Here is a 26,896-nt window from a genome sequence, read left to right on the forward strand (position 1 = left end):
ATGTTTCCTATGTCCTCACTAGGTCTCCCATGTCCTCACTATGTCTCCTATGTCCTCGCTATGTCTCCTATGTCCTCACTATGTCCTCACTATGTCTCTGTGTCCTTGTCTCTCTGCAGTTTGTGGTGACCATGTTCTGGGCCCTATACTTGTATGACAGAGACCTGGTGTACCCCAGACTTCTGGACAACTTCATACCCCAGTGGCTCAACCATGGCATGGTGAGTACTGTCTGTTTACTATACTGTTCCGAGACCTGTCATAGCGTTACACTGTTGATTATTTAGCGTGGTTAGTACAGGGTGTTTAGGTAGCTAGAATACGATTTTAAAAAATCCTTCATTTTTGCTCAACATTTGGGTCCAAAAGACAAATGTTATTTAGTCCCAAAGATACATGTTATTTCACCCATCACACTTCTCTGTGGTAATATTTGTTATTTATCATTATAATTTACAAACATGTTATCAAGTAGAGGTATGTATTATAGACCATAGAGCATTTTTCCATTTCCCCCACTCTATTTAAGAGCCCACTCAGTAAATAAATATACATTTGAAAGCATATCTGGAGCCCCAAACACATCAGTCACAGTGGACAATGGGCAGCTAATGGTGCCTAAACGCTTCCCATAATAGCAGACACAGTAGTGAGGCACATCTTGTTCCCCCCAATAATCTTCGCTATGGTCATGTTGACGTCAGCAGTCAAAACAATGGGAAGAGGTTGTGTAACTAGTGATATCTATCAGGTGGAACCGAAGCCCTCCGGCTGCCACAATTAGATGAAAGGCTTGTTATTCTAGCTGGTTACACTGGTGATTGATGGATGTGTTCGTTCGGTGTGTGTGTGTGTGTGTGTGTGTATGTGTGTGTGTGTGTGTGTGTGTGTGTGTGTGTGTGTGTGTGTGTGTGTGTGTGTGTGTGTGTGTGTGTGTCTGTGTGTCTGTGTGTGTGTGTGTGTGCATTCGTGCGTCCCAGCGCCCATGCTGCATGTCTTTTGGCTCCACAATCACATCCCAATCCTGCATCAAGAGTCGAGCTCCAGCTGTGTCCATAGACAGTGTATAAAGAAGCCTCAATGGATATCTTGACGGATGCGACATACTGTAGTAGTCTGTCACTGCTAGCAACCAATAATAGTACACAGACTGGTTGCTACATAACAATAACTGTTCACAAAGACTGTGGGAAATTCTGTGTAAGCAATTTGGGTGTATGTAAATGTCCAAGGCATTATGTATGATGATATTAATTGGTGTTTAATGGGCCATACTACAGAATATCAGCATAGATTTGGCAGTCAAACCGTGGAATAAAGCCTTGTTTTGATTGTAACTATGGATATGCGATCTTTCCATTCACGTGAGAGATAAATCCGATCATTTTCCAGCGGCGCTATGCAAAAATGCCGGTCTAATTTCCTCAAGCATATTACCCCGACCCATATCCACTTCAGCGCGTGCCGGGAGTGTTGTTTGTTGTGTGTGTTGGAGTCTGTGTTGCTACGGTCAATTCAAGTCCCAAATGCTCCGATTAAATACAGACCAAGAGTCTTTAAGTCAGGACGAGATGTTACCCCGCGCCTCAACAATCATGTGGACCAACATGAGTTTAACCCAGAACAGACACTCACAGAAGGTGATCTGGCCTCCAGTCCTGCTAACTATTTTACTAAAGGCTGACCCCAGAGAAAACCCACAACGGGTCCAACAGCTGAAAACAATTCATGATATGCAAAGCCTCCAGATACAGTATGTGAGTGCTGAGCACCGGACGGGTGACGACTGCAGCAGCAGAGTTATTACTCCACAGTAACTATTTTCCTGCATTTCATGGTACCGCATTTGTTTGTTTACCCCCGCTGCCACGGCAACTGTCTCCAGCTCCCCTCGGTATGAGGAGAGAGTGACCGAACCCTGTTACTGTTTGGCAGCCTGGCCTGTGAGTGCTATTACAGTTCACTACAGAGCAAGAGAGTGTGGCCTGGTTCAGCCCTGTATAAACACTGTGTGTGTGTATGTGTATATATATATATATATATATATATATATATATATATATATATATATATATATATATATATATATATATATCTTCACACCACACCATCTTCACACCAGTCTCAACGTCAACAGTGTAGAGGCGACTCCGGGATGCTGGCCTTCTAGGCAGAGTTCCTCTGTCCAGTGTCTGTGTTCTTTTGCCCATCTTAATCTTTTATTTTTATTTGTCAGTCTGAGATATGGCTATTTCTTTGCAACTAATGATACTAATGTACTTGTCCTCTTGCTCAGTTGTGCACCGGGGCCTCCCACTCCTCTTTCTATTGTGGTTAAAGCCAGTTTGCGCTGTTCTGTGAAGGGAGTAGTACACAGCGTTGTACGAGATCTTCAGTTTCTTGGCAATTTCTCGCATGGAATAGCCTTCATTTCTCTGAACAAGAATAGACTGACGAGTTTCAGAAGAAAGGTCTTTGTTTCTGGCCATTTTGAGCCTGTAATCGAACCCACAAATGCTGATGCTCCAGATACTCAACTAGTCTAAAGAAGGACAGTTTTATTGTTTCTTTAATCAGAACAACAGTTTTCAGCTGTGCTAACATACTTCCAAAAGGGTTTTCTAATGATCAATTAGCCTTTTAAAATGATAAACTTGGATTAGCTAACGCAACGTGCCATTGGAACACAGGAGGGACAGAGTCGGAACATAGTCGTTTACAACATTAACAATATCTACACTGTATTTCTGATGAATTTGATGTTATTTTAAATGGACAAAAAAAATTGCTTTTCTTTCAAAAACAAGGACATTTCTAAGTGACCCCAAACTTTTGAACGGTATATGTATATATATATCTCCTCCTCACACTGCTTATCACGTGGCGGCTGTTTTGAAGATTCAAATACACCGGCAGGCGGTGGGATCTAACATAGCAAAGGAAGGCGGTCGGGAGGTATTTTGCACCCTGTCTACCACACAATGAAGCCTTGGTGCACACAGGGAGCGAGGTGTTGATAGAAACCCGGTCTCATCTTTCTCTCTGGGTGGGAGATACGACAGACCATCCGGACACAGTCCCTGACACAGTGCACTGCTGCACACAGCCGTAGAGATAACGTTTATTCAGGGAATGCACAAAGAGAAGACAGAAATGTTTTATAGACTCTGTAAGGAGTGGTCTGATTACGATGCTGTTGGTACAGCGTGTAGTACTGTCAAAATTATATCCCACTGAATAACCTAGTAACGTTCTGTTCATTTATGCAGAATATCCCTCCCTGAATATTCATTTCAAGTTCACAAAGTAAAGCGAGACGTGACTTGAAAAGTGTGCCATGGAAAGTGCAGATCTGCCGTCAAGAGATTTGCCTTCAAGAATTTACACAAAGGCAGAGAATATAAACCAGTGTGAATTCCGGAGCATTTGCAACCAAAGTGGGAATAGATGGGACAGTTTTCCTCAGCACACGTTTTGATGTTGTCAAACCCGGTGCTGCATGTTTGACAAGCTTAACAGGACTCCCTTAATGTGGCTGTGACAATTAGGGCAGAGTCATTTCATCGCCACTTGAAGAGTTCGGTGTCACGCGTTCACTGCGAGAGTTCCACCGAACCATCAGGAGGCAGTTTACCTGCGTCAAACTCACTTTGACAATAATCCACATCTCCACTATGTAATTAGTGGGCTGCCGAAAGAGGGCTGTCACAGAGGGCCTCTCTGTCTCTACTGTAATGTTAATGCCAGCCATCTCCCACAGCCCAGGTTCAAAGCAGCTCAACGCGCGTCAACACGGAAGTAAACATCTCACATTTCCCCAGAGGGATACGTGTAGGGATGGAACTCGATACCAATGTCCCGGTTCTCAAAAACAACAATGAGAGAGACAGAAACTGACTAAACAAGCAAGTTGCAAGTTTGAAGGTATTCTTGTTCGGCCCCTGTGGAATTAGAAGGAAGCCTTTATCCATCTCTCGCTCTGTCTGGGCCACCTTATATTTAATTCAGCAGGTCGCTTCAGGGGACATTTAAATGACACTGTGCCTTGAGATGGACCTCATTGTGCACTGGGGCCTTTATGAATGATTATCCCTGGTAAACACCCCCTATGTTGGCCAGGCCTTTAGTTGCGCTGCCAAGTGTAAAGCCGGAGAGACAATGTGATACACCACAGCACCCTTTTCATAAGAGCAGCTCTCTGATTCGCCCAACATCAACTATTCATGTCCCTCCTCTTTAACTCTGCGTGTGTTCCCTCTCTATGTTCCTTTGTCATGTGCCAGTGGAAATGCATTTGGATTATTTGAAAGAGTTTGTCACACATGGTTGTACCAACAATGTAGTTATACGTGCATTTTCAATATCCCCTCCTCATTCCCGTCTGTTTATCTATCTAATGCGATTTTTCTCCCTGACTGTCTCTCATTAGTTTCGAAGTTAGTACAGTGATTGGACTGAAGAAGCTGTAAACTCTGTAGACTGCCTCTTAAACTGTCTCTGAACTATTTGCGGCGTTTCAGTCCAATTCCTTGTGCTGGATTTGCAGGCAGTCGTTAAGAGTGGAAAATAGCAGTGCCCACAGACAAATGTGGAATAGGCCTTTCGCAGAGGAGAAGATTGTCTCTAACTGTAAGCCCCTGCTGTGACTTTGGAATTTAAGACTGGGACAGAGGAGATATCCATTTAAAGTAAGACTTAACAGTCCCTACTGTAACTCTTGTGAAAGTAGAGGTCTCTCTTAGTAGGGCTACGACCGATCAACATCCCTTCCAATATACTGCTAGGATGATTCAGGCTTCCAATGCACTCTAATGGTGTCCACATTGTTGATAATGACATGTTTGGTTTACCAACACCTAAGGAGCTACATACAGTCCCAGACAGCTTTCAAGTTCTTTTCCTTTTAGTTGTATTTTATTTAAAAAATGTTGACAATGTGTTTTTTATTGTTTTTCCACGGCGCACCACAAACACAACACAACACACAAACAAAATGGCCACTATACAACACATTCCCCAAGGTGATCAACATACGGTTTCCACATTTTGTCAAATACCTCCGTTTTTTGTTTAACTTCATAACTGACTAAACCCAGCGGCATCACTAGATAGTTCAGTCCTCCACTTTGTTATTTTTGCAGCAATTGGACTTAGATCACAAAACTTACTCTGATATTGTTCACCAATATTAACATTTCCCAACAGACATAATTGTGGAGATGGATGGATATAAAGTCCTAGACACAATGAAATGACAGCACATACAGCACATAATCCCAGAACGGTGTCAGTTTATCACAGGACCACAACATCCTTTGTGCTTTTTTGCATCTCTAACAGAGATGTGACCTTTCTGGGTGCGTTACATGGATTTGGGCAGGAGTGTAGGAAGTCCTATAAATGATCTTTAAACTGCAGTAGTTTATGTAGTGTAACTTCAACCAATGCTATTACCCAGACCAAAGAGAAGACACTTTTACTACGAGAAACAGAAGTGTTTGTGTTAAGTCGACTGTTTTTCAGAACTCTTGTAGACTTCACATTTCGTACCGTATGCACACTTGGATCCCAAGCTGTTTTAGGTGCAACCTCAAGAACGCAAACACAGATGAGGCGAACACCCCATTCATAATGAGAAAGACGTAGCTAGGCGTAGCCCACTGTTAACCAGACTTCCCCCATTGTTACAGTACTGCACCTCCCACCTAAATCATTCAGTCATGTTCGGAACTCTGTGGTGCTTCCTCTGTCTTGGACTGATAAAACACCTCACTGTTACAGTCCAGGTAAGACAGAGGCAGCTGAAATAAGATTGCCCTCTGGTGGGCATTGTCCATAGCTGCCTGGCACATGAATCAAAGTTTATTAGCTGACATGACACATTTTTTTATTGCAGGTATAAAGGCAATTGTGGGTCCTCCGACATTTGTACCTTGACATATATCATTTCGACTTGTTATAGGGCCTAGTGTTCCTTGCGTTATCTGATGACTAGGCCCATCACTCAGGGCAGTCCCACAGAATTCTCCATGTAGTGTCATAATGTAGATAACTCTTTTGTGGGGCGTTGTAATATAAGATGTTAGGTGTGACGAGATAGCAGCACAGCGGTGTATGTCTCTGGATTGCAGTCTAGTAGTAGGAACCGTAGAGGTATTAAAGGTAGCTGGGTATAATCATTGCGCTTCATTAGACATACCAGGGTACTTGAGAGTGCATAACACTGTCCCATAACCTGACTGAGCATGTATGTAACAACCAAACCCAAAACCACACTTGCTGTACCTTGCTTCATTTTCCACTGCTTGTTCATGTTTTGTCTGTCTGCCATTATACAGTCATGTAAGTGTTCACTTTTACACGCTTACTACCTGCAGCCTTTTAGAAAATCTGGAAAGTGACAGATGGGATCTGTATGTTATTACTGGCAGGTGTTCAGTATCTCACGAAGGACATAGTGTAACCCAGTCTTACGTAAGACATGCTCAGTCGGGGCTGGGATGGCAGAGGGAGGAGAAGACGAGTGAAGAATAAGAGAAAGGCAGGCGTACGTTATTTTAGGAATAAGCTGCCCCAGGTTCTTCCAGAGAGCAGAATGGGCCAGTTTCATTGTGATTAACGCCCAGTAAAGACAGTCAGGTCACAACAAATCATTGAGAATGGTAAGAGGCATCGTTGACAACACAAGGCCAGAGGTGCTATCTAGCCTGTGATTGATAACTCTACTATTCTAGAGGGTGGCCTTCCTTCACCCCTTTTCCCTTCCTATTTAATCCCTCCATCCCAGTACAGGCCTCTCCCAACTGGCCTGTCCTGTCCTCAGGGTTAGGTCAAAGGTCATGGCCCCAGCTGGCATCAAGAGTTAGGCACATCATCACTACACAGCGTGCCCACTCTAGCCCAGGGAAGCCCTAACACTGGTGCCAGGCATTTTTATCCAGGACAACCTGTCATAACATGAGATAATCACATCAAGACTGCCAGCAGAGCCCAGTGTTCTGCTCCCATATAGTACAATCAAAGATACTGGTAACTAACTCAAGATATATCATTGCATTGTTTCCAATGGGAACAAATGAAGCATACTGGGCATGACAAGCAAGCAGGTGGGCAGAGCCAAGCACCAGCTAGCGAGATTCCATTGGGGCATTCTAGCATGTATTTGCATATTTCCGTTAGGGAATGCCTACTCTAAATGCCACGTGTGCAATAACTCAAAACGCCCTTGCACTTCTAAACAATACAATTTTTAAAACTTGTACAAAGGGTCAAGTGAAGTCTAAAAAACTGCGCTCTGTTCGTAACATATTTTAGGTTTTGGGAACAGAAAACTGCATTGAGATTTAATATTTAATCGATGAGAGAATAAGCAGAGAGTCAGCCAAGTTTCATCTAGCTCCATCTCCTCCCACTTCCCGCCACTGGACTTCCTCTCATCACCATATTTGGTGGTGAGAAGATGTTCTAAACGGATGCTTCAGATTTATACATCCTGTGAGACATCTGGCTCCTATCTGTCGTACAATGCAATCATCCTCTTCTCTCCTTCCTAATGGGAGACATTACACAGCAATCCAATCCCCAGTGGGATAACCAAACGGCCCTAGCTTTCATTTCTCCACACTGATTATGCTTCAATGTAATTAGATGTTGAGGGGAAGTCAAATGCCATCATTTTCAGTGGATAAGGAAGGAGATATTGTTGCTTGTTTCAATGTATGTATGTTTTGTATGACACAGGACATCTTTAACCTCTGCTCTGTAGTCATCATATCAAAAGTCTCTGTGTACTGTTTCTCATGCCTCGGACAATATCCGTCAAGATTCTCCCAAGAGGTGCATTTTTGTACCTCTGTGTCATAAAAACGCCAGCTAATGCTTCCTGCCTATCTCCTCCCTCCACCCCTAAACTCCCACCCCTTCACACAGACACACACCCCGCCTGAAATGTACATTAGGTTAAGCCCGACTTCTCAAGCTGGAGGAAAACAATGCCTCTCGAGAAAATCTTCCTGTTTAGAGCTTCGTCCTGGGAAGACCCGTAAAACCAAGAGGAGCGTATTAAAACACGGTGTAACATTTTTCACGGAAACCTTGTGGGCCTGCCATGAACTGTTCTTTATATCACACACAGACGTTGGAGGGAAAACAGAGGGAGGGGATGGTGGGAGTGTTGTGGAGGAGTGCAGAAGAACAAAATAACCTGGCATCATTAGCTACTCAGCAGAGAGCCTCTCCCCGTCAACTTAGACTTGCTTATTTGGTTTAGGAGATGTTGGCCGTCGCTCAAAGGTTTTCACATCTGCTGAAATTTGTTCGGTTCAGGATTCCAGAAACGGGTTTCTGAGCGCAGATGAGCGAACCAGGGAGCGGCCAAATTCTGAGAGCGTTTGAGAGCGTTCTCTGTCCTCTATAGTTACGCTAAAAGAGTTGCGCATCACAACAGACTTGTAAAAATAGCAGGTGAACCGCAAATCCGCACAGCACGTGTCAGGATGGTAGTCAGTCACACAGACGAGCATGTGTTGTTGTTCGATGCATGGAGCAGATTTTTAATATAGCCCATCAGACAACAGTGTGATGTCACAATTAGAGGTCCATCTGATACTACAATCAATTCCATATGTAATGTGATAGGACAACAACCTCTCCCTCATCGTCAGTAAGACAAATGAGCTGATCGTGGACTACAGGAGAAAGAGGGGAGAGCACGCCCCCCTCCCCCCCCTCCATCCACATTGACAGGGCTGCTGTGGAGTGGGTCGAGAGCTTCTAATTCATTGGCGTCCACATCAAGGAAATTACAAGATCCACACACACCCGCACAGTCGTGAAGAGGGCACAGCAGTGCCTCTTCCCCTTCAGGAGGCGGAATATTTGTATTGCATGGGCCCTCGGATCCTCAGAAAGTTCTACAGCTGCACCATCGAGAGCATCTTGACTGGCTGCGTCACTGCTTGGAATGGCAAATGTACCACCCTTGACCGCAAAGCGCTACAGAGGGTGGTGCAGACATCCCAGTACATCACTGGGGCCGACTCCCTGCCCTCCAGGACCTCTATATCAGGCGATGTCAAAGGATGGCCCGAAAAATTGCCAAAGACTCCAGCCACCCAAGCCATAGACTGTTCACTCTGCTATCATCCGGCAAATGGTACCAAAGCATCGGGCTCTCAGACCAAGAGGCTCGGAGACAGCTTCTACCCCCAAGCCATAAGACTGCTAAAAAGTCAATTAATGTTACCCGAACTACCTGCACTGACATTTCCCTAGGATATATATACAAACCATATACACACACTCACTCACACACACTACATTGACACTCCCACAAAAAACCCACACACATTCACTACATACAGTTGAAGTCAGAAGTTTACATACACCTTAGCCAAATACATTTAAACTCAGTTTTTCACAATTCCTGACATTTAATCCTAGTAAAAAATTCCCTGTCTTAGGTCAGTTAGGATCACCACTTTATTTTAAGAATGTGAAATGTCAGAATAATAGTAGAGAGAATGATTTATTTCAGCTTTTATTTCTTTCGTCACATTCCCAGTGGGTCAGAAGTTTACATACAGTCAATAGGTATTTGGTAGCATTGCCTTTAAATTGTTTAACTTGGGTCAAACATTTCAGGTAGCCTTCCACAAGCTTCCCACAATAAGTTGGGTGAATTTTGGCCCATTTCTCCTGACAGAGCTGGTGTAACTGAGTCAGGTTTGTAGGCCTCCTTGCTCGCACATACTTTTTCAGTTCTTCCCACAAATTTTCTATAGGATTGAGGTCAGGGATTTGTGATGGCCACTCCAATACCTTGACTTTGTTGTCCTTAAGCTATTTTGCCACAACTTTGGAAGTATGCTTGGGGTCATTGTACATTTGGAAGACCCATTTGTGACCAAGCTTTAACTTCCTGACTGATGTCTTGAGATGTTGCTTCAATATATCCACATAATTTTCCTTCCTCATGGTACATCTATTTTGTGAAGTGCACCAGTCCCTCCTCAGCAAAGCACCCCCAGAACATGATGTTGCCACCTCCGTGCTTCAAGGTTGGGATGGTGTTCTTCGGCTTGCAAGCATCCCCCTTTTTCCTCCAAACATAACGATGGTCATTATGGCCAAACAGTTCTATTTTTGTTTCATCAGACCAGAGGACATTTCTCCAAAAAGTACGATTTTTTTCCCCATGAGCAGTTGCAATCCATAGTCTGTTTTTTTTATGGCGGTTTTGGAGCAGTGGCCTCTTCCTTGCTGAGCGGCCTTTCAGGTTGTGTCGATATAGGACTTGTTTTACTGTGGATATAGATACTTTTGTACCTGTTTCCTCCAGCATCTTCACAAGGTCCTTTGCTGCTGTTCTGGGATTGATTTGCACTTTTCGCACCAAATTACGTTAATCTCTAGGAGACAGAACGCGTCTCCTTCCTGAGCGGTATGACGGCTGCGTGGTCCCATAGTGTTTATACTTGCGTACTATTGTTTGTACAGATGAACATGGTACCTTCAGGCGTTTGGAAATTGCTCCCAAGGATGAACCAGGCGTGTGGAAGTCTACAATTTTTTTTCTGAGGTCTTGGCTGATTTCTTTTGATTTTCCAATGATGTCAAGTAAAGAGGCACTGAGATTGAAGGTAGGCCTTGAAATACATCCACAGGTACACCTCCAATTGACTCAAATGATGTCAATTAGTCTATCAGATGCTTCTAAACCATAATTTTCTGGAATTTTCCAAGCTGTTTAATGGCACAGTCAACTTAGTGTATGTCAACTTCTGACCCACTGGAATTGTGATACAGTGAATTATTAAGTTAAATAATTCATCTGTAAACAATTGTTGGAAAAAATGACTTGTGTCACGCACAAAGTAGATGTCCTAACTGACTTGCCAAAACTATAGTTTGTTAACAAGACGGCTTCCGGCTTCAACTGTATGCACACACACACAGACCTACACAACAGAAACACTCATACACACATGCACACTCACACACTTTTACACTCATCATATGCTGCTGCTACCCTGTTCTTTATTTTACTCTTATTATTTAGTCAATTGGCCTTGCCTTCATGTACATATCTACCTCAAATACCTCGTACCCCTGCACATTTATCTGGTAATAGTACTCCCTGAATATAGCTCCATTCTTGTGTATATAATTGCTCGTGTTACTATTATATTTGTATCTTTATCTTCTGCATTGTTGTGAAGGGCTCGTAACCAAGCATTTCACGGTAAAGTTGCATTTATTTCACACCAGTTGTATTCTGCGCATGTGACATAACATTTGATATCACAGAGGGGCCATTATAATGAACGAGGTCCACTCTTAGCATTCTCATACACAAGATAAGATAACATGGGGTTTGTGTTTAGCCGTGCTGGGTATTTTTGGAAGAGGCCCTGTGAATGCCAGCACTATCCCAGGCTGCATGTTAGAGGGCTGAGGCAGGGAGGTGGCAGGTATCCATGGTCGACAGGTGTCCAGCTGACAGCTACTCTCCGGGAGGGCCGTGGGCCCGCTCTAACACAGCTCTCATCACCCGCTGGCCTGGCTACTGCCTCTGGTGCCACAGACACATACACACAGTGGTGGTGAGCTGAAGGGGCCTGTAGGGGCACGAAGCTGCTCCCCGTCATCAGAGACACCTCTTCCAGTGTCGGAGGGTTAAATAACAGCACTGCAGAAAAGATCATTGATATTTGAGTCTGCGTTTGATGTTTGTTTTTTTAACTTTCTAACAAGATGATGAGGGCTATGGACATCTGCAGACTCAGCAGAAATGAAGGCCTTTCTTAAAGCCACAGCTCTGACTCGCTCCTGACTGACCTTATTTAAGTGAAAACAGAGAGGCAACTCATTGTTAAACATTTTAATGTAGTGCTCTCAGAGCCCTCCCTGCCGTGCAGATGCTTACCGTGGGGGAACATTTTGACGGGAGATTTAGCTGAAAAAAATCTGATTCTACCTTGCTGCCTGGGCCAGTTGTGTGTGAAGTGGGAGAACAGATGTGCACGGTGTCTGAGAGAGACAGATTCAGTTAGCTGGAGAGAACAAACCCAGCTTCTCCAACAAGCCAGAGAGGGAGTGAGTGAGTGAGTGAGTGAGTGAGTGAGTGAGTGAGAGAGAGAGAAAGAAAGAAAAACAGAAAGAAAGAGTGAGAGAGAGAAAAAAAAATGAGTGTTCAATGGTATTGATTCTCTGCCAGGAAAACAATCCTTTCCCGTTTGAAGTGTTCTCTGCTCTGCTATTTCCTTCTGGTTTGCAGACTGCTGGGGGATTACTTAAAAAATATCGATAATTGCAGGTCCATTTTTCTGGACGCTAATATTTCAGGGCAGTCGGAGGCGCAGGGGTGTACAATATCATGATTGAGTCTCCGGCCACATTGAGCCTGGAAAAGTTACTAGGTTAAGTTCCCCCGTCCAAACCCTGTCATTAAAACGGGTGCATAGCTGGCTCACTAGCTCATCCTTGACAACTGGGAAATATTTACTAATCTCGACCCAGTGAACGATGGCCGTTTCACAGCTTGCTTTTTTTGCCCATTGTTCCCAAAGCCGGTGTAAAGCTTACTGCGTGAGTAAGTTGGTTAGAAAAACACAATTTGTTATTTTGTTCAAATGACAAACTCCTTGAGTGTGTCTCTGCTTTTGCAGTACATTTCCAAACATCTGTGATCATGTGGCAGCAGGTGAGGTGTGATACTGAACACTGGCTCCTCAACGCATAATGAGATAGTCTTGACACGACTCACTAAAACATTAATTTCTCATCTACTACTTGCCATTTTCGGAGCAACGTGAACCCGCTCCTCTCTGCTCTTTCTATTTGTTTGTTTTTTGACATGGCCTATCCTGTTTTAGCCCTGGACCGCTTGAGTGAATTGCGCTTGTTTTGTAAGAGGGGATTTTCCACAGACAGTGCTGGCATCCAGTCTTAACCACAAGCATCTGAGAGCTCCTCAATCTGGTGGTCAGAGAGAGAGAGAGAGAGACTGCCACGTTAGATTAATGTGGGGGGGGGGGCGAAAAAACAAGTCTAAAATAAAACATGATGGGGGGGGGTTGCTTGCTGACAGGGAAATAGGGGCTATGGGGACATGTGAGCCCTCTGTTGACTGGGAGCTGCTCAGAGTGTGGCGTGGAGCAGCTCTTGTGAGGGACTCCTTGTGAGGGAGTACTCTTTCTGTCACCCTATACCCTCTGGGAGCCCTCCACCAGTCCAGCAGGCATCCCATCCTGCCACAGCAAAATAACTGTCGTAAACAATCCCACAATGCCCTGATGGCAGCACACACACACATGTGGCCTGGCCTGGGAGGGAGGGGACAAGGGGGATAGCTCATGACACTATGTGCACAGGGAGAAATTACTTAAGCATGTCCGGCGTCTTTATTGGCCCTGATTAGAAAGGGAACTGAGAGCCCAGCCAATAATTCATGCTCCATATGCTCCATATGTGACAGAGGAGGTGGAGGAGAGGGTCGCTCTCACCTCACAGTGTTAGTAACCTACTGCAGGGTAACTCAACATTGGGGGGGGGGGGGGGGGGGGTTAAGAAAAGCCACCGAATCCCCAGTGTTTGTGCATACGTATGTACGCCTACGTATGTCCCCTTTGTCACTTACAGTCATTGCCACAAAGACTACTGGAACCAGTTCATTTGTGCATGGACAGTCTGTTATGTAACTGAATCAGTCTGACACAAATGGAAAGGCCAGAGACGTTGTGGGTTTAGAAATGCTCTCTCTTATTGTCTATTTATTTGTTCTCTGGCTGTCCATTGTGTGTGGTTATGGTAATTACGATGCTTTGCATAACATACACTCAGAGGTCTTCAAAATACTCCCCCAGCACTTGGATAGCAGTAGCAGACAACAATGAAAATAGAAGCACCAGTAGCTGAGGTCTCGCACTCCTGACCGCAGGGTGTCGGGTTCAAATCCCAACCAGGCTACAGCTGTGAATTTGACCCTAATTGCTCTGTGGGGAAACGGAGAGCCTGAGTAGCTTCCAGGGTATCTTCGCTGTGGACCAGGGCATCTGCCAAGCAACATGTTCAATGGAAATCATAGACCTCTCCATTGCATGAATGAAGAAGCATTGTCAGGGAGCATGAGAGCAAAGCTCATCATGGACAAGGTTTTCATGTGGCAAGTCAAAGGAGATTACGTGTGAGCACTGGCAGGGAGGGTTGTTCTTGGATCTTGTGTCAAAACCCGGTTCCTTCACTGGCCTGAGTCTGTTGTGGGAGAACTCTTCTCAGCAGTGCTAACCAAACTCTTTCCCCTGGATCACTCCACCTAATCCTGATTGGCCTGTAGGTGATAGCCATTAGTGCTCAAGTAAACCCATACTGTAAATCTAGAGGTTATTCTTGCCTCAACTTTTTTTTGTTTGTCTGAAAAAGAGTGTCAATGTCTAAGTTTTTTTTCTATTAGAGAAAGAGGAGATTGAGAGATTGAAAACAAGTGAGGGAAAGACAGATAGATAAAACAGCAGGCAAGAGCACTTTCAGATCCAGGAGAGTAGAGTAGAGCAGCGGAAGAGCTCTTCTCTGTCTCCTGACAGGGAGGACGTAATGTCTCTGAGGAGATGAGGGACTTCTTACCATTATTATTTGCACCTGCAGCAGCTGCATAGATCTGCCGAGTGTCATGGCTCACTCCCAGGCTTTAACAGCGACACGTTAGCTTTAGGTGGGCTAACGAGGTGCCTTCAACTCTCAATCTCTAGTTTCTTCCTAACAGTCAACGGTTGGCGGTTTAGGTCACTGGAACGTTGCTTGCCTAACACTCTTCCCAGAAATGTGGCTGGTTGAAAGATTTAAGGCGTATGAAATTCTATTGTTCATCTCCAAGATCAACAGTCAGTTTGTCTTAATCTTGTTATCGTACCAACAACAAATTACAAACAGATTGTAGTTTATGTAAATGAATACAGATGTCCCCAGTTGTCTCACTAAGAAAATGGAGGTAATCTAGAAAGGTAAGTGTAACATAGATTAACTTTGAAATGTGACAAATGCAGCATGTGTCCGATGGTCTGACACGGGTATATACTGTAGTTAGATAGATTATGTCATTATGGTCAAAGAGTGAACGGGAGTGAGACAGAGAAGACAGACAGAGACAGAGAGACAGACAGAGAGAGGCAGACAGAGACAGAGAGGCAGACAGAGACAGAGAGAGGCAGACAGAGACAGAGGGAGGCAGACAGAGACAGAGAGAGGCAGAGAGACAGACAGAGAGAGGCAGACAGACAGAGGCAGACAGAGACAGAGTGAGCATAGTGAGCATAGCCTTGCTATTGAGAAAGGCCGCCGTAGGCAGACATGGCTCTCAAGAGAAGACAGGCTATGTGCTCACTGCCCACAAAATGAGGTGGAAACTGAGCTGCACTTCCTAACCTCCTGCCCAATGTATGACCATATTAGAGAGACATATTTCCCTCAGATTACACAGATCCACAAAGAATTCGAAAACAAATCCAATTTTGAAAAACTCCCATATCTACTGGGTGAAATTCCACAGTGTGCCATCACAGCAGCAAGATTTGTGACCTGTTGCCACGAGAAAAGGGCAACCAGTGAAGAACACACACCATTGTAAATACAACCCATATTTATGCTTATTTATTTTATATTGTGTCCTTTAACCATTTGTACATTGTTAAAACACTGTATATATATATATATATATAATATGACATTTGTAATGTCTTTACTGTTTTGAAACCTCTGTATGTATAATGTTTACTGTTAATTTTTGTTGTTTTTCACTTTATATATTCACTTTGTATGTTGTCTACCTCACTTGCTTTGGCAATGTTAACACATGTTCCCCATGCCAATAAAGCCCTTGAATTGAATTGAATTGAATTGAATTGACAGAGAGAGGCAGACAGAGACAGAGAGAGGCAGACAGAGACAGAGAGACAGACAGAGAGAGACAGAGACAGACAGAGAGAGACAGACAGAGACAGAGAGACAGACAGAGACAGAGAGACAGACAGACAGAGACAGAGAGACAGAGAGAGGCAGACAAAGACAGAGAGAGGCAGACAGGGAGAGAGAGGCAGACAGGGAGAGAGAGGCAGACAGAGGCAGAGAGGCAGATAGAGACAGAGAGAGACAGACAGAGACAGAGAGAGGCAGACAGAGACAGAGAGACAGACAGAGAGAGACAGAGACAGACAAAGAGAGACAGACAGAGACAGACAGAGACAGAGAGACAGACAGACAGAGACGGGCAGACAGAGACAGAGAGAGGCAGACAGAGACAGAGGGAGGCAGACAGAGACAGAGAGAGGCAGAGAGACAGACAGAGAGAGGCAGACAGAGACAGAGAGAGGCAGACAGAGACAGAGAGAGGCAGACAGAGACAGAGAGACAGACAGAGAGAGACAGAGAGATGCAGACAGAGACAGAGAGAGGCAGACAGAGACAGACAGAGACAGAGAGAGGCAGACAAAGACAGAGAGAGGCAGACAGGGAGAGAGAGGCAGACAGAGGCAGAGAGGCAGATAGAGACAGAGAGAGACAGACAGAGACAGAGAGAGACAGACAGAGACAGAGAGAGGCAGACAGAGACAGAGAGAGACACAGAGACAGAGAGAGGCCAGCTGTGAGGAAATACTCGTCATTGTGACTGAGGTCGTAATAAGGAACACACGATTACAGCATTACAACCATTATGGCATGGGGATACTCACTGGGACTGTGTGTGTGTGTGTGTGTCGTGAGTGCAATTCAATAGAGTGATTAGAAAGCTTCATTTGTGTGACCATGACATGGTAGAATAGGTTCTGTTCTGCTGTAGTGTGGTGAGAGGCCAGTAAGATGTGTAATAAATACCACTGAATAACACTTACTAGCACATTAATGAGGAGTTGAGGGTAAAAACCACTGTTTCTCGGCAGAGATGCGTCAAGCCAACATGTCAGGTATTTAAATAACAGGTTAGATTGGAACATGGCTCATTTATAGCCACTGATGTGATGTGGTGTACATTGGGTCAACTGAGGCTAGACAGGTGTGGGAGGAGACTTTTCTGTTGGTCTGAATGTAAGAAGGCTGCCATCTAGCGACGGGTGTAAGTAATACATACATGGAGAGGCCAGACAGGGTCCTCCAATGATCTTTTTATGAGATAAGTACCATTGGAGCACTGTAAGCTTTGTTTTAACGTCCCAGCATAAAGGCTGCCCACATGCCGCTGACCAAAGCACAGTGAATTACATTCTCACCACATGGTTATATGGGCCGAGCCATTACCATTCACATTAACATAAAACTATTTCATTTTTGGATGAACCACATGGTAATACTGTATTATGAACCCAGGCCACTTCTAGCCCACTCAGTGGAAGTGTATGTTCAGGGAGCTGATTCATATTTCAATTAGCGCAAGAGGGAGGTCTCCGCACTGTGACCCTCCACATCTCCACCAGATGGTTACCACAGCTCTAGAGAGACTGTCATTAGCTGCCATTTGCAATTAGTCACATAGAACATTTCCTTCACGGCCACCCAACCTGTGCCTTTGTCAATGCCAGTGTGGTTTTCAGTCTGTTTCTGCTTGATACCAACTTATTTGGTACGGCAATGATTGAATAATTGGCTGAAGCAGAAACAGACTAGAAACAAGGTTAACTTTAGTATACTGCCCTGTAGATATTAGCCTGTTACCGAGCCTGATCCTGTTACGATGTGCTTTCAAACCCAGCACTCCTATTTCTACTCAGCTGTGCGCAGACACCTAGACACGGACGCGGACACACACAGGGGTGTAAGGTAACGGTTCTATTCCTGACAGAGCGCAGGTGGTCTATAAGAACAGCAGGTGAGTCGTGAGCACGTTGATTAATTTGAGCCGTTCGTCAGGGCGCTGTCGCGTTCCGCTGCTCTGTGTGTGGTAGGCGGGACAGGGTGGGTTCTACCGGGCCCAAGTGGTCTGCTGGTTCAGCTAGGTGAAATAACATGGTGAGAAATAGCAGCACGACCCGCACAGTAAATATTAAAGGGTGTTAATAGTTCATGTTGTCTGCTGTAGGCCCCGGGGCCCCCACTCCTCTGCAAACACATCTGTGCCACGCTGGAGACGCAGGCAGACTCTAAAAAAAGATTGGATCCTTTCAGCACGTCGGAAAACAGGTGCCACATCGCGAGCCAAAGTAAGCAAGATTACTGAACTCTTGACAAAAGTGAGGTGTGTCAGCGAGAGAACACAAGAGGGGAGCAGTGGGGATTTTAATCATAAGACACTCACTCTGGAGAGCAGAGCACGTCATCTGTTTAATGTCTCCCACACATGGCTCTAGAAAAAAACTTCATTACCCTCTTATGACCCTGCACTCCGTGTCCCAGACTGACAGAGCTTCTAGACTCCCACTGTTTACATGAGCCCATCTACAGTATGTCTGCCTGAGTACCTCATCATAACATCACTCTCTGTCTCTCTCTCTCTCTCTCTCAAAGCCATTCTGTGTGTTACTAATGTGTCATGTCTCTATCGTTGTCACTGAGCCTGAGGTGAGACAGGCGGCGTGTCGCTTATAGTAGCTAGCTGTCTGTACGTGGCTAACGAGAGTTCTTTCCCTCTGTGTTCTCTGCTCCAGCACACCACCGTCCTCCCCTTCATCATCATTGAGATGAGGACCACGCACCACCAGTATCCCAGCAGGCCTTGTGGACTGATAGCTGTGTGCAGCTTCGCTGTGGGATATGTTCTATGGTAAGAGCCCCCTTTTCTTCCCACAATGGTAGGCTGGACTCTTTTTTGTTGTTGTTGCTAATTGATAAGAGACCATAAGATGTTATTGTCCGTTTCCACTTAACTTTGGTTTTAAAATACAAGAACATACTGTACAGAACAGAGAAACATCACTTTATAAACACTGCATAGTGAAGACCAGCAGGCCCGCCCCTCCCCAGTGAGCATGTTATCAGGCTAGCTGGCTACCTCTCCTCTCCAGGCCCATGGCTCTGGCAGCTAGCTCCACTTCAACACCTGTTTCTCATGGCTCTGTCCCTCCACACCCTCATGATGGATGGCCCTCTCCCAGCATGATGACACACAGTCTCTCGCAAATCTCCTGCAGATAAAACAGCCTCTAACCTTCCTCTATCAGTCAGGAAAGAGAGAAAGCGAGAGAGAGAAAGCGAGAGAGAGAGAGAGAGAGAGAGAGAGAGAGAGAGAGAGAGAGAGAGAGAGAGACTGTCTCTGGTCTGGGAGAGAGGCCTGCCTTGTGACAAAACATTCTACTGAACCAGAGAACCAGACCCTAATCCTGACACGGCACGGCAGATTTAATGCTCACGGAAGAGGGGAGAACAGGAGAGGCTGGGAGCTGGAGGAGCCCTCTACTGCAGCTAACCAGGGCCGACAGCATGGAGAAAGGGTTTCCAGAATCACCTGAAATGTAGGAGTACCACTAGAAGTGTCAGGGCCCCCACCTCTCTCTGTATTAATCCCTGGCTAAAATGAAGAGGATTATATCCCCACACGTCTCACAGGGTCAGAGAATCTGTCTCGCTTCCCTCAGCAGGAGAGGGAAAGTGCTGGAGCTGGGTAAATCCATAGTCTGCCTTACACGGGGATTACCCAGCTATGGAGTTACAGAGAGAGAGAGAGGGGGAGGGAGAGAGAGGAGGAGGGAGAGAGAGGAGGAGGGAGTGAAAGAGAGATAGAGAATGATGTCAAGCCTAAAGTAGGACGAGTTATGCTTCAGTGGCAGACGATCTGATCTGTGTACTGTTTTGTTAGTCTGTCAGACACCATCAATAATACAGACACAGGTACAGTAGGCTCAATAATTAGGATTTTCTAAAATCAGGAAACTGAGGAAATGCTATGTTACTAAAAGGAACATTAGGATTTTCCCCTGAATCCATGGAGTCAGTCGGAAAAATATATATATTGTGGCTTACGAAAGAAGCATACAGTACATCATAAATGAGGGGAGAGGTCAACGGATGTAACAACGGATGTAACTGTTAGATGAACAACCTTGTTTGCCCCCACATGTGCAAACGGAAGACCTAATATTCCCATTCAATTAATTGCCCAATTGTTGAATTCAGCTAATTGAAGCATTTACATAATTTACCATACTCACAGCTTCTCCATGTGGTCTAAAGTAGTCTAATCACTTGATATTAGTGAGATCACCTGTATTGTGGAGCAGCCTAGGGCCAGGGTAAGGGCCAGTCCAGTCTCACCCTGAGTGATAGCTTTGGAATCAGTGAGCTAAGGAGAGGCTGTGAGTGGACCAGCTGACACACTACTGTCACCTGTCACTAATGTGCCCTTGTCCAGTACTGTATGCTCTCTCTCTGAGACCTCCCCTGGCAGTTTCTCTCCCTCTCTCTCTCTCTCAATTAAATGTTGATTTAAGTAGCTTTATTGCAAGTGAAATAGATAATAAACAAAAGTGAAATTAACAAAAAATATACAGTAAACATTACACTCTTTCGCTCTCCCTGAGACCTCCCGTGGCAGTGACTCTCTCTCCCTGATATCTCCCCTGGAAGTCTCTCTCTCTCCCTGAGATCTCCCCTGGAAGTCAGTCAGTCAGACTCCCTCTCTCCCTCCCTCCCTCCCTGAGATCTCCCCTGGCAGTCTCTCTCTCTCTCTCCCCGAGATCTCCCCTGGCAGTCTCTCTCTCTCTCCCCGAGACCTCCCATGGCAATCTCTCTCTCTCTTGCTCTCTCAATTAAATGTCAATTTAAGTGACTTTATTCAAAGTGAAATAGATAATAAACAAAAGTGAAAAACAAAAAATGTACAGTAAATATTACACTCTCTCCCTGAGACATCCCCTGGCTGGCAGTCTCTCTCTCTCTCTCCACAGATGGTACTTCCAATGTCCTCTGCTACTGTTATGTATCAGTAGCACTTTATGTTCAAAAGTGTACAATGAGTATACCAAACATTAGGAACACCTTCCTAATATTGAGTTGCACCACGACCACCTGGATTCACCTTGTCAGTCTGTCATGGAAAGAGCAGATGTCCTTAATGTTTTGTATACTCAGTGTATGTTACATTCATTTCAGTGGTTCAGCATAATTTAGGGCCGGTATGTTTTTAGAATCATCTCACTATAAAAAAAATGAGTCTCTGGATTCCTACAGTAAGACAGCTGTCTGTCTCACACTCAAATGACCAGACTCCTAACTTTATGAAAAGGAAGTGGCTGGATACTATAGTAGGCAGACAGACAAAGGGACACGGAGAGTGGGTGTACTACAGCTACAAAGGATCCCCACTTTGGCCATCTTTGAGCCTCTATTGCATACACACGATAACATACACACTATACACATGGATTTTGTAGTGTAGATATGCGGCAGTGGTGGAGTAGGGGCCTGAGGGCACACAGTGTGTTGTGAAATCTGTGAATGTATTATAATGTTTTTAAAATTGTATAACTGCCTTCATTTTGCTGGACCCCAAGACGACAGCAGCTAATGGGGATCCATAGTAAATACAAATACAGACAAGTGGGTATAATTGAGCATAAAGGTGTGGCTAAGGGCGGTTCTTATGCACAACGCAACACGGAGTGCCTGGATACAGCCATTAGCCGTGGTATATTGGCCATATCCCACAAACCCCTAAGGTGCCTTATTGCTATTATAAACTGGTTACCAACATAATTAGAACACTAAACAAGCCATTTTTGGTCATACCCGTGGTATACTGTCTGATATACCACGGCTTTCAACACAACCAGCATTCAAGTCTCAAACCACCCGGTTTATAATATAAACAAACTCTCTACTCTCTTTCCTTATATATCCCTCTATCATCTCACCCCTTACCTCCCTCCCTCTGTCAGGATGTGCTGGGTGCATCATGTGACCGGCGTGTGGGTCTACCCCCTGTTGGAGCAGATCAGTCCCCTGGCGAAGGTGGCCTTCTTCTCCTGCCTCACTGTCCTGATTAACATCTACTACGTCCTGGGAGAGGTCCTCAACAGCTACATCTGGGACGGCTCCAAATGTAAGCCCTCAGCACGTCTGGCAGCTGCTCCTTCTGTGTGTGTGTGTGTGTTCCACAGTGTGGAGCGGGATAGCATGCTAAGGGCCTCTACTAGCATGAATCCTTGTGGTTTCAGAGCCTCGAGTGGTGCTCTCAATCACACACCAGCACTCACCTACGAGTGCAAACGAGTTCAAAAATGTGTACACACACTAACACACACACACGCAAACACAAGTACACCGTTGAGCTTACACACACACACACACATTCCTGTACCTATTTGCATTTAAAGTGCGGGTTGGGAGGTCCGTGGGAGGAGAGCTATCTGCAGCGCTACAGATGGGATAGGAGAGAAGAGTCGAAAAGCAGACTGACTGCAGCTAGCAGACAAATCCCTCCATCCCTCCTCCTCCCACCTGTTTAACACTGACCCACAAATCAACACTACCCTTCTCTTTCCTCTCACACCCTTCCACGTCCTACAATCTGCTCACTCCTCCCACATCTCTCTTTCCTTTCTAATTCATCTTCACCCCTCCCGTTTCCTCTTCTCCTTTCGTTCCTTCTCCTCCGCCCGTTCTCTCCTCTCTCCCTTTTGTTTGTCAGTCCCTTCTTCCTCTTTCTCCCTCCTTTCTTTCCAATCCCCTCCCTCCTCTCCCTGGTCTAGTCCTGCTGTGATTTAATTCATTTCTCTCTCCCACAGCTCCTTCCCTCAGAGCTCATATTCCCATCTCACCGCTCCAACATAACCTCAATATACCCAAATGGGACATTTAATGATAGCTACAGTATATGAGGCCAATTGGTCTGCTATGAATGTTCAATTTGGCATTTCATTTTGGATGGAGTGACTACAGAGTCGTATTAGAAATGATGGTCTCTGAAAACGTACAAACTCTTTAGTATTCCTGTTCTTTGTCTTACACAACTTCATATTCCCCCTCAACACCACTGATTCAAGTTATGCATGATTAACAAGAGAAAACCTTGCATTGATATTCATATCTGTCTTCCAGGTGTTATAGACACAGACAAGGCTAAAGCTGACTGAAGGCCATTGCGGAGTAGGAACACTGCGTTGTGGGTCGCTGCAAAGACAGGCCCAATCCCAACCCGAACAGCATAATAACAACCTCTATGTAAATCAATTATTTTAAAAATATGTGAGAATATGATCAGATTTTTTTCTCTTTTGAAAATAACCTTTTGGGCTTTTAAAGTGCTGAGTCCTCCTCTTGAAGTTGTTGGACTGTAGCTAAGACCTGAGATGCCTGTTTCCCGTCAATGACAAGGTGGGATATGAATTCACCACTTTGCTATGGACTAGGAGGTATTGCGATGACATTACATTTACTCACGTATTAGTATTTACTATTTAATCATCCTGTTTATCCATCTCTATGACTCAAGTATTATCTGAACACCGAGTATACTGCATTAAATGGAATGAACTTATTGCTATGGGTGTGATATTAATCTTAAGATGCTTAGGCACTCCGGCAGAGTTAGCAAAAGCCATGTATCAGGATTAGCTTTCTCTTCTTTTTCTCCCTTTTCACTGGAGAGCTTTCTAGCGAGGGCATCTCTCCTACAGAGTGGCATGAATGACAGCCTTTTCCTGGTTGTGTAGTGTCTAACAGCTGTACCATAGAATGTTATTTTCTAGGACAGCCAGAAAATAACATCAAAAGTACCCCTTTCTTGTTTTTATGTTTTTGTAAAAAAAGGATGACAGCGTTTGACTCTTGAAGTGTGTGTATGGTCTTTCAATAAAAAGGTGTTAAGTTATTTAGAGCGAGTCAGATGTGTCGTGTGTGTGTGTGTGTGTGTGTGTGTGTGTGTGTGTGTCAGTCAGAGTCTCACTACAGCTCTTCTCTTCAATTAAAAAGAAAAAATCACCACACTTGTGATTTAATGTTTGGCCTATATTTTCTCTGGCATTTCTGTCTGTCTTCTTTAGACACAGACTCTGCCCTAACATAACAATTCCTTTGTGCAGTGCTGGACAAGCTCTTAACGAGAAACACACATTCCAGCCCATAAGAAAATGGGTTAGCTCGACAGACTAAATAACCAGAAGCTCAATACAAAAGAAATGTACCCATAATATGCCTTTTCATTCACATCACAGCTATTCCAAGGCGCTAGTAACTCTGGGAGACAGACCTCAGAAGGTCTCATGAAATAATATGTTAGCCTATAAATGAAAGTATACCACAGTAGCATAATAGATAAATGGGATAAATTCTTTATGAGTGGCTGTAAGTTTGTTTTGACAGTGATATGATCTCAGCTGCTATTTATCATTTTTAAACAGGCTGTCATTGTATTACAACCCTATAAAATGTTTTAAACGTAGAGCCAAAACTGCAAAACACAACCGTGTACTATACTGCATCTCCTCTCTAGCTATCCCCACTTCTTAGAAAACAAAACCTCTAAAAGTTTGCAACCAGCCAGCTCCCGTAATAGTAGCCGTCAGCTCAATTATATGGAAAAATTAAACCCTTCTCATCCATTCCTCTGCAAACACAGTCGTTTGTAGTGAAACAGAAATAGGTGCTCTTGACAACTGTGGTTTTTCATCCTGATAGATAATGACATCTTTGCCGGGTAAGTTGTTTGTATACATTTTTGTCATGGTGGAGTGTGTGCACCGTCGCAGGCTCTCTGTCAGCTTGATAACGAGAGAACGACACTTCATAGTCTTCTCATTAACACTGCCGGTCCCCCATGTGGAGGTGACAAATTGAATGCATTTTGAAGGATTTTTTGCTGGCATACATTAGCATAGTAATTGGGAAGTAAACGGTGTTTGGTAAGCAGGAGATGCTTGAGCAACATTGCAAGGCTTAGTCACAGCCAATCAAAAGTATGATAACTACAAACTTGCAGGCGGAAATGCCAGAGTCTGAGCACAAATAACATCACCGCTCAACGCGTACTGACATTAGTGGAAGTAAAAGCAGTTTAAATGCAGCCTTTCTGTTCTCCAGGCCCCAGTGGGTGGAAAATCATAGAGTGACACCAAGCAGCTCATTCAGCGGGCACAAGATGGAGGCCCAAATATAGCCCTGCATAGTGGCTCCAAGTACTCACTGTGGTGGCACTCAACCCCTGCACCCTCCAAGCACAGAAAATATGGAGTACAGATCCTTTGGCAAGGTGTGTGTGTGTGTGTGTGTGTGTGTGTGTGTTTGTGTTTGTGTTTCTCTGCCGGATGTGTGGGGGCAGGCGGCTGAGCATGTGTACTGAGCCAGTCTTAGGCAGGGATCCTGAGTGGTTCTTTGGCCATAGCAGCAGAGCTCTACATGAGTGACCTTCAGGGGGGGGTTGTATGGTCAGAATGTAGCGAAGGGCATGACATCTCTCATCTAACACGCCACTACTGCAAGCATCAAACATTTAAAACCTTTATGTAGGAATGAACCATAACACACAAAACCAGAGGGAACTGGAGAGAGGTTATTATTACGTGATTAAGATCAATAACATGACAGCATGTAAGGGCCTAATCACTGTTTGTAGAAAAAACTCTCAAAGATAAATTATCTAAAAACCTGAGGGATGGAGCTGGAGAAAAGAAAGCACTCTCAAATTCATACACAGTGACTCTGTCAATAAAAAAAGTGGTCATATGAAGCAGATGCTAAGCTACAGGACTGTTTTGCTAGTACAGACTGGAATATATTCCGGGATATATCCAAAAGCATTGAGGAGTACACCACATCAGTCACTGGCTTCATCAATAAGTGCATTGATGACATCGTCCCTACAGTGACTGTACGTACATACCCAAACCAGAAGCCATGGATTACAGGCAACATCCGCACTGAGCTAAAGGGTAGAGCTTCTGCTTACAAGGAGCGGGACTCTAACCCGGAAGCTTATAAGAAATCCCGCTATGCCCTCCGACAAACCATCAAACTGGCAAAGCGTCAATACAGGACTAAGATCGAATCGTACTACACTGGCTCCGAAGCTCGACGGATGTGGCAGGGCTTGCAAACTAGCAGACTGCAAAGGGAAGCACAGCCGAGAACTGCCCAGGGACACAAGCCTACCAGATGAGCTAAATTACTTCTATGCTCGCTTCGAGGCAAGTAACACTGAAACATGCATGAGAGCATCAGCTGTTCCGGACGACTGTGTGATTACGCTCTCCGCAGCCGATGTGAGTAAGACCTTTAAACAGGTGAACATTCACAAGACTGCAGGGCCAGACGGATTACCAGGACGTGTACTCCAAGCATGCGCTGACCAACTGCCAAGTGTCTTCATTTACATTTTCAACCTCTCCGTGTCTGAGTGTAATACCAACATGTTTCAAACAGACCACCATAGTCCCTGTGCCCAAGGACACTAAGGTAACCTGCCTAAATGACTACCAACCCGTAGCACTCACGTCTGTAGCCATGAAGTGCTTCGAAAGGCTGGTAATGGCTCACATCAACACCATTATCCCAGAAACGCTAGACCCACTCCAATGTGCATACCGCCCAAACAGATCCACAGACGATGCACCCTCTATTGCACTCCACACCTGGACAAAAGGAACACCTATGTGAGAATGCTATTCCTTGACTACAGCTCAGGATTCAACACCATAGTGCCCTCAAAGCTCATCACTAAGCGGCGTGGCTGGGTGCTTCCGGTGACGCAACTTAGGAAATGGCTGCCTGTTTTTTCGTACTGCACATCAGTTGGGTATTTCCCCACCTAAATTCAAGTATTTACTCTGAGCATTATAATAACTTACACAAAATGGAAAAATAGGAAAAGGTAGCGGAGCTACCCATAACAAGACAGAAGAAGATATAATCGTCGATGAACCCGAGATGGCTAACGCTAGCGCAAATAAGATAGCAGCAGCAAAATAACCCTAGTTTCGTGAGG

At 44.8% G+C, this 26,896-nt stretch overlaps 1 protein-coding gene across 12 annotated transcripts in view; it reads left to right on the forward strand.

Annotated features, from left to right (window-relative positions):
• LOC110522246 (androgen-induced gene 1 protein) overlaps positions 1–23,799 on the forward strand; it is a 57,956-nt gene extending 34,157 nt beyond the window's left edge. For 6 of the 12 annotated variants that reach the window (XR_002473275.3, XM_090233460.1, XM_090233462.1 and 3 more), the window contains 5 exons: positions 120–221; positions 18,065–18,185; positions 18,630–18,745; positions 21,855–22,018; positions 23,017–23,799. Coding sequence is in view for 11 of the 12 variants with exons in the window: in XM_090233460.1 (XP_090089586.1) it covers positions 154–221; positions 18,065–18,185; positions 18,630–18,745; positions 21,855–22,018; positions 23,017–23,051 (504 nt within the window). In the remaining variant the exon portion in view is untranslated. The remainder of the gene's footprint in view (positions 1–119; positions 222–18,064; positions 18,186–18,629; positions 18,746–21,854; positions 22,019–23,016) is intronic. The other 6 variants (XM_021600478.3, XM_090233459.1, XM_090233464.1 and 3 more) reach the window with 1 other exon arrangement.
• The last annotated feature ends 3,097 nt before the right edge of the window (positions 23,800–26,896 follow it).

Source organism: Oncorhynchus mykiss, chromosome 4, assembly GCF_057628025.1.
Source record: "Oncorhynchus mykiss isolate SJ-2025 chromosome 4, ASM5762802v1, whole genome shotgun sequence".
NCBI classification, from domain to species: domain Eukaryota; kingdom Metazoa; phylum Chordata; class Actinopteri; order Salmoniformes; family Salmonidae; genus Oncorhynchus; species Oncorhynchus mykiss.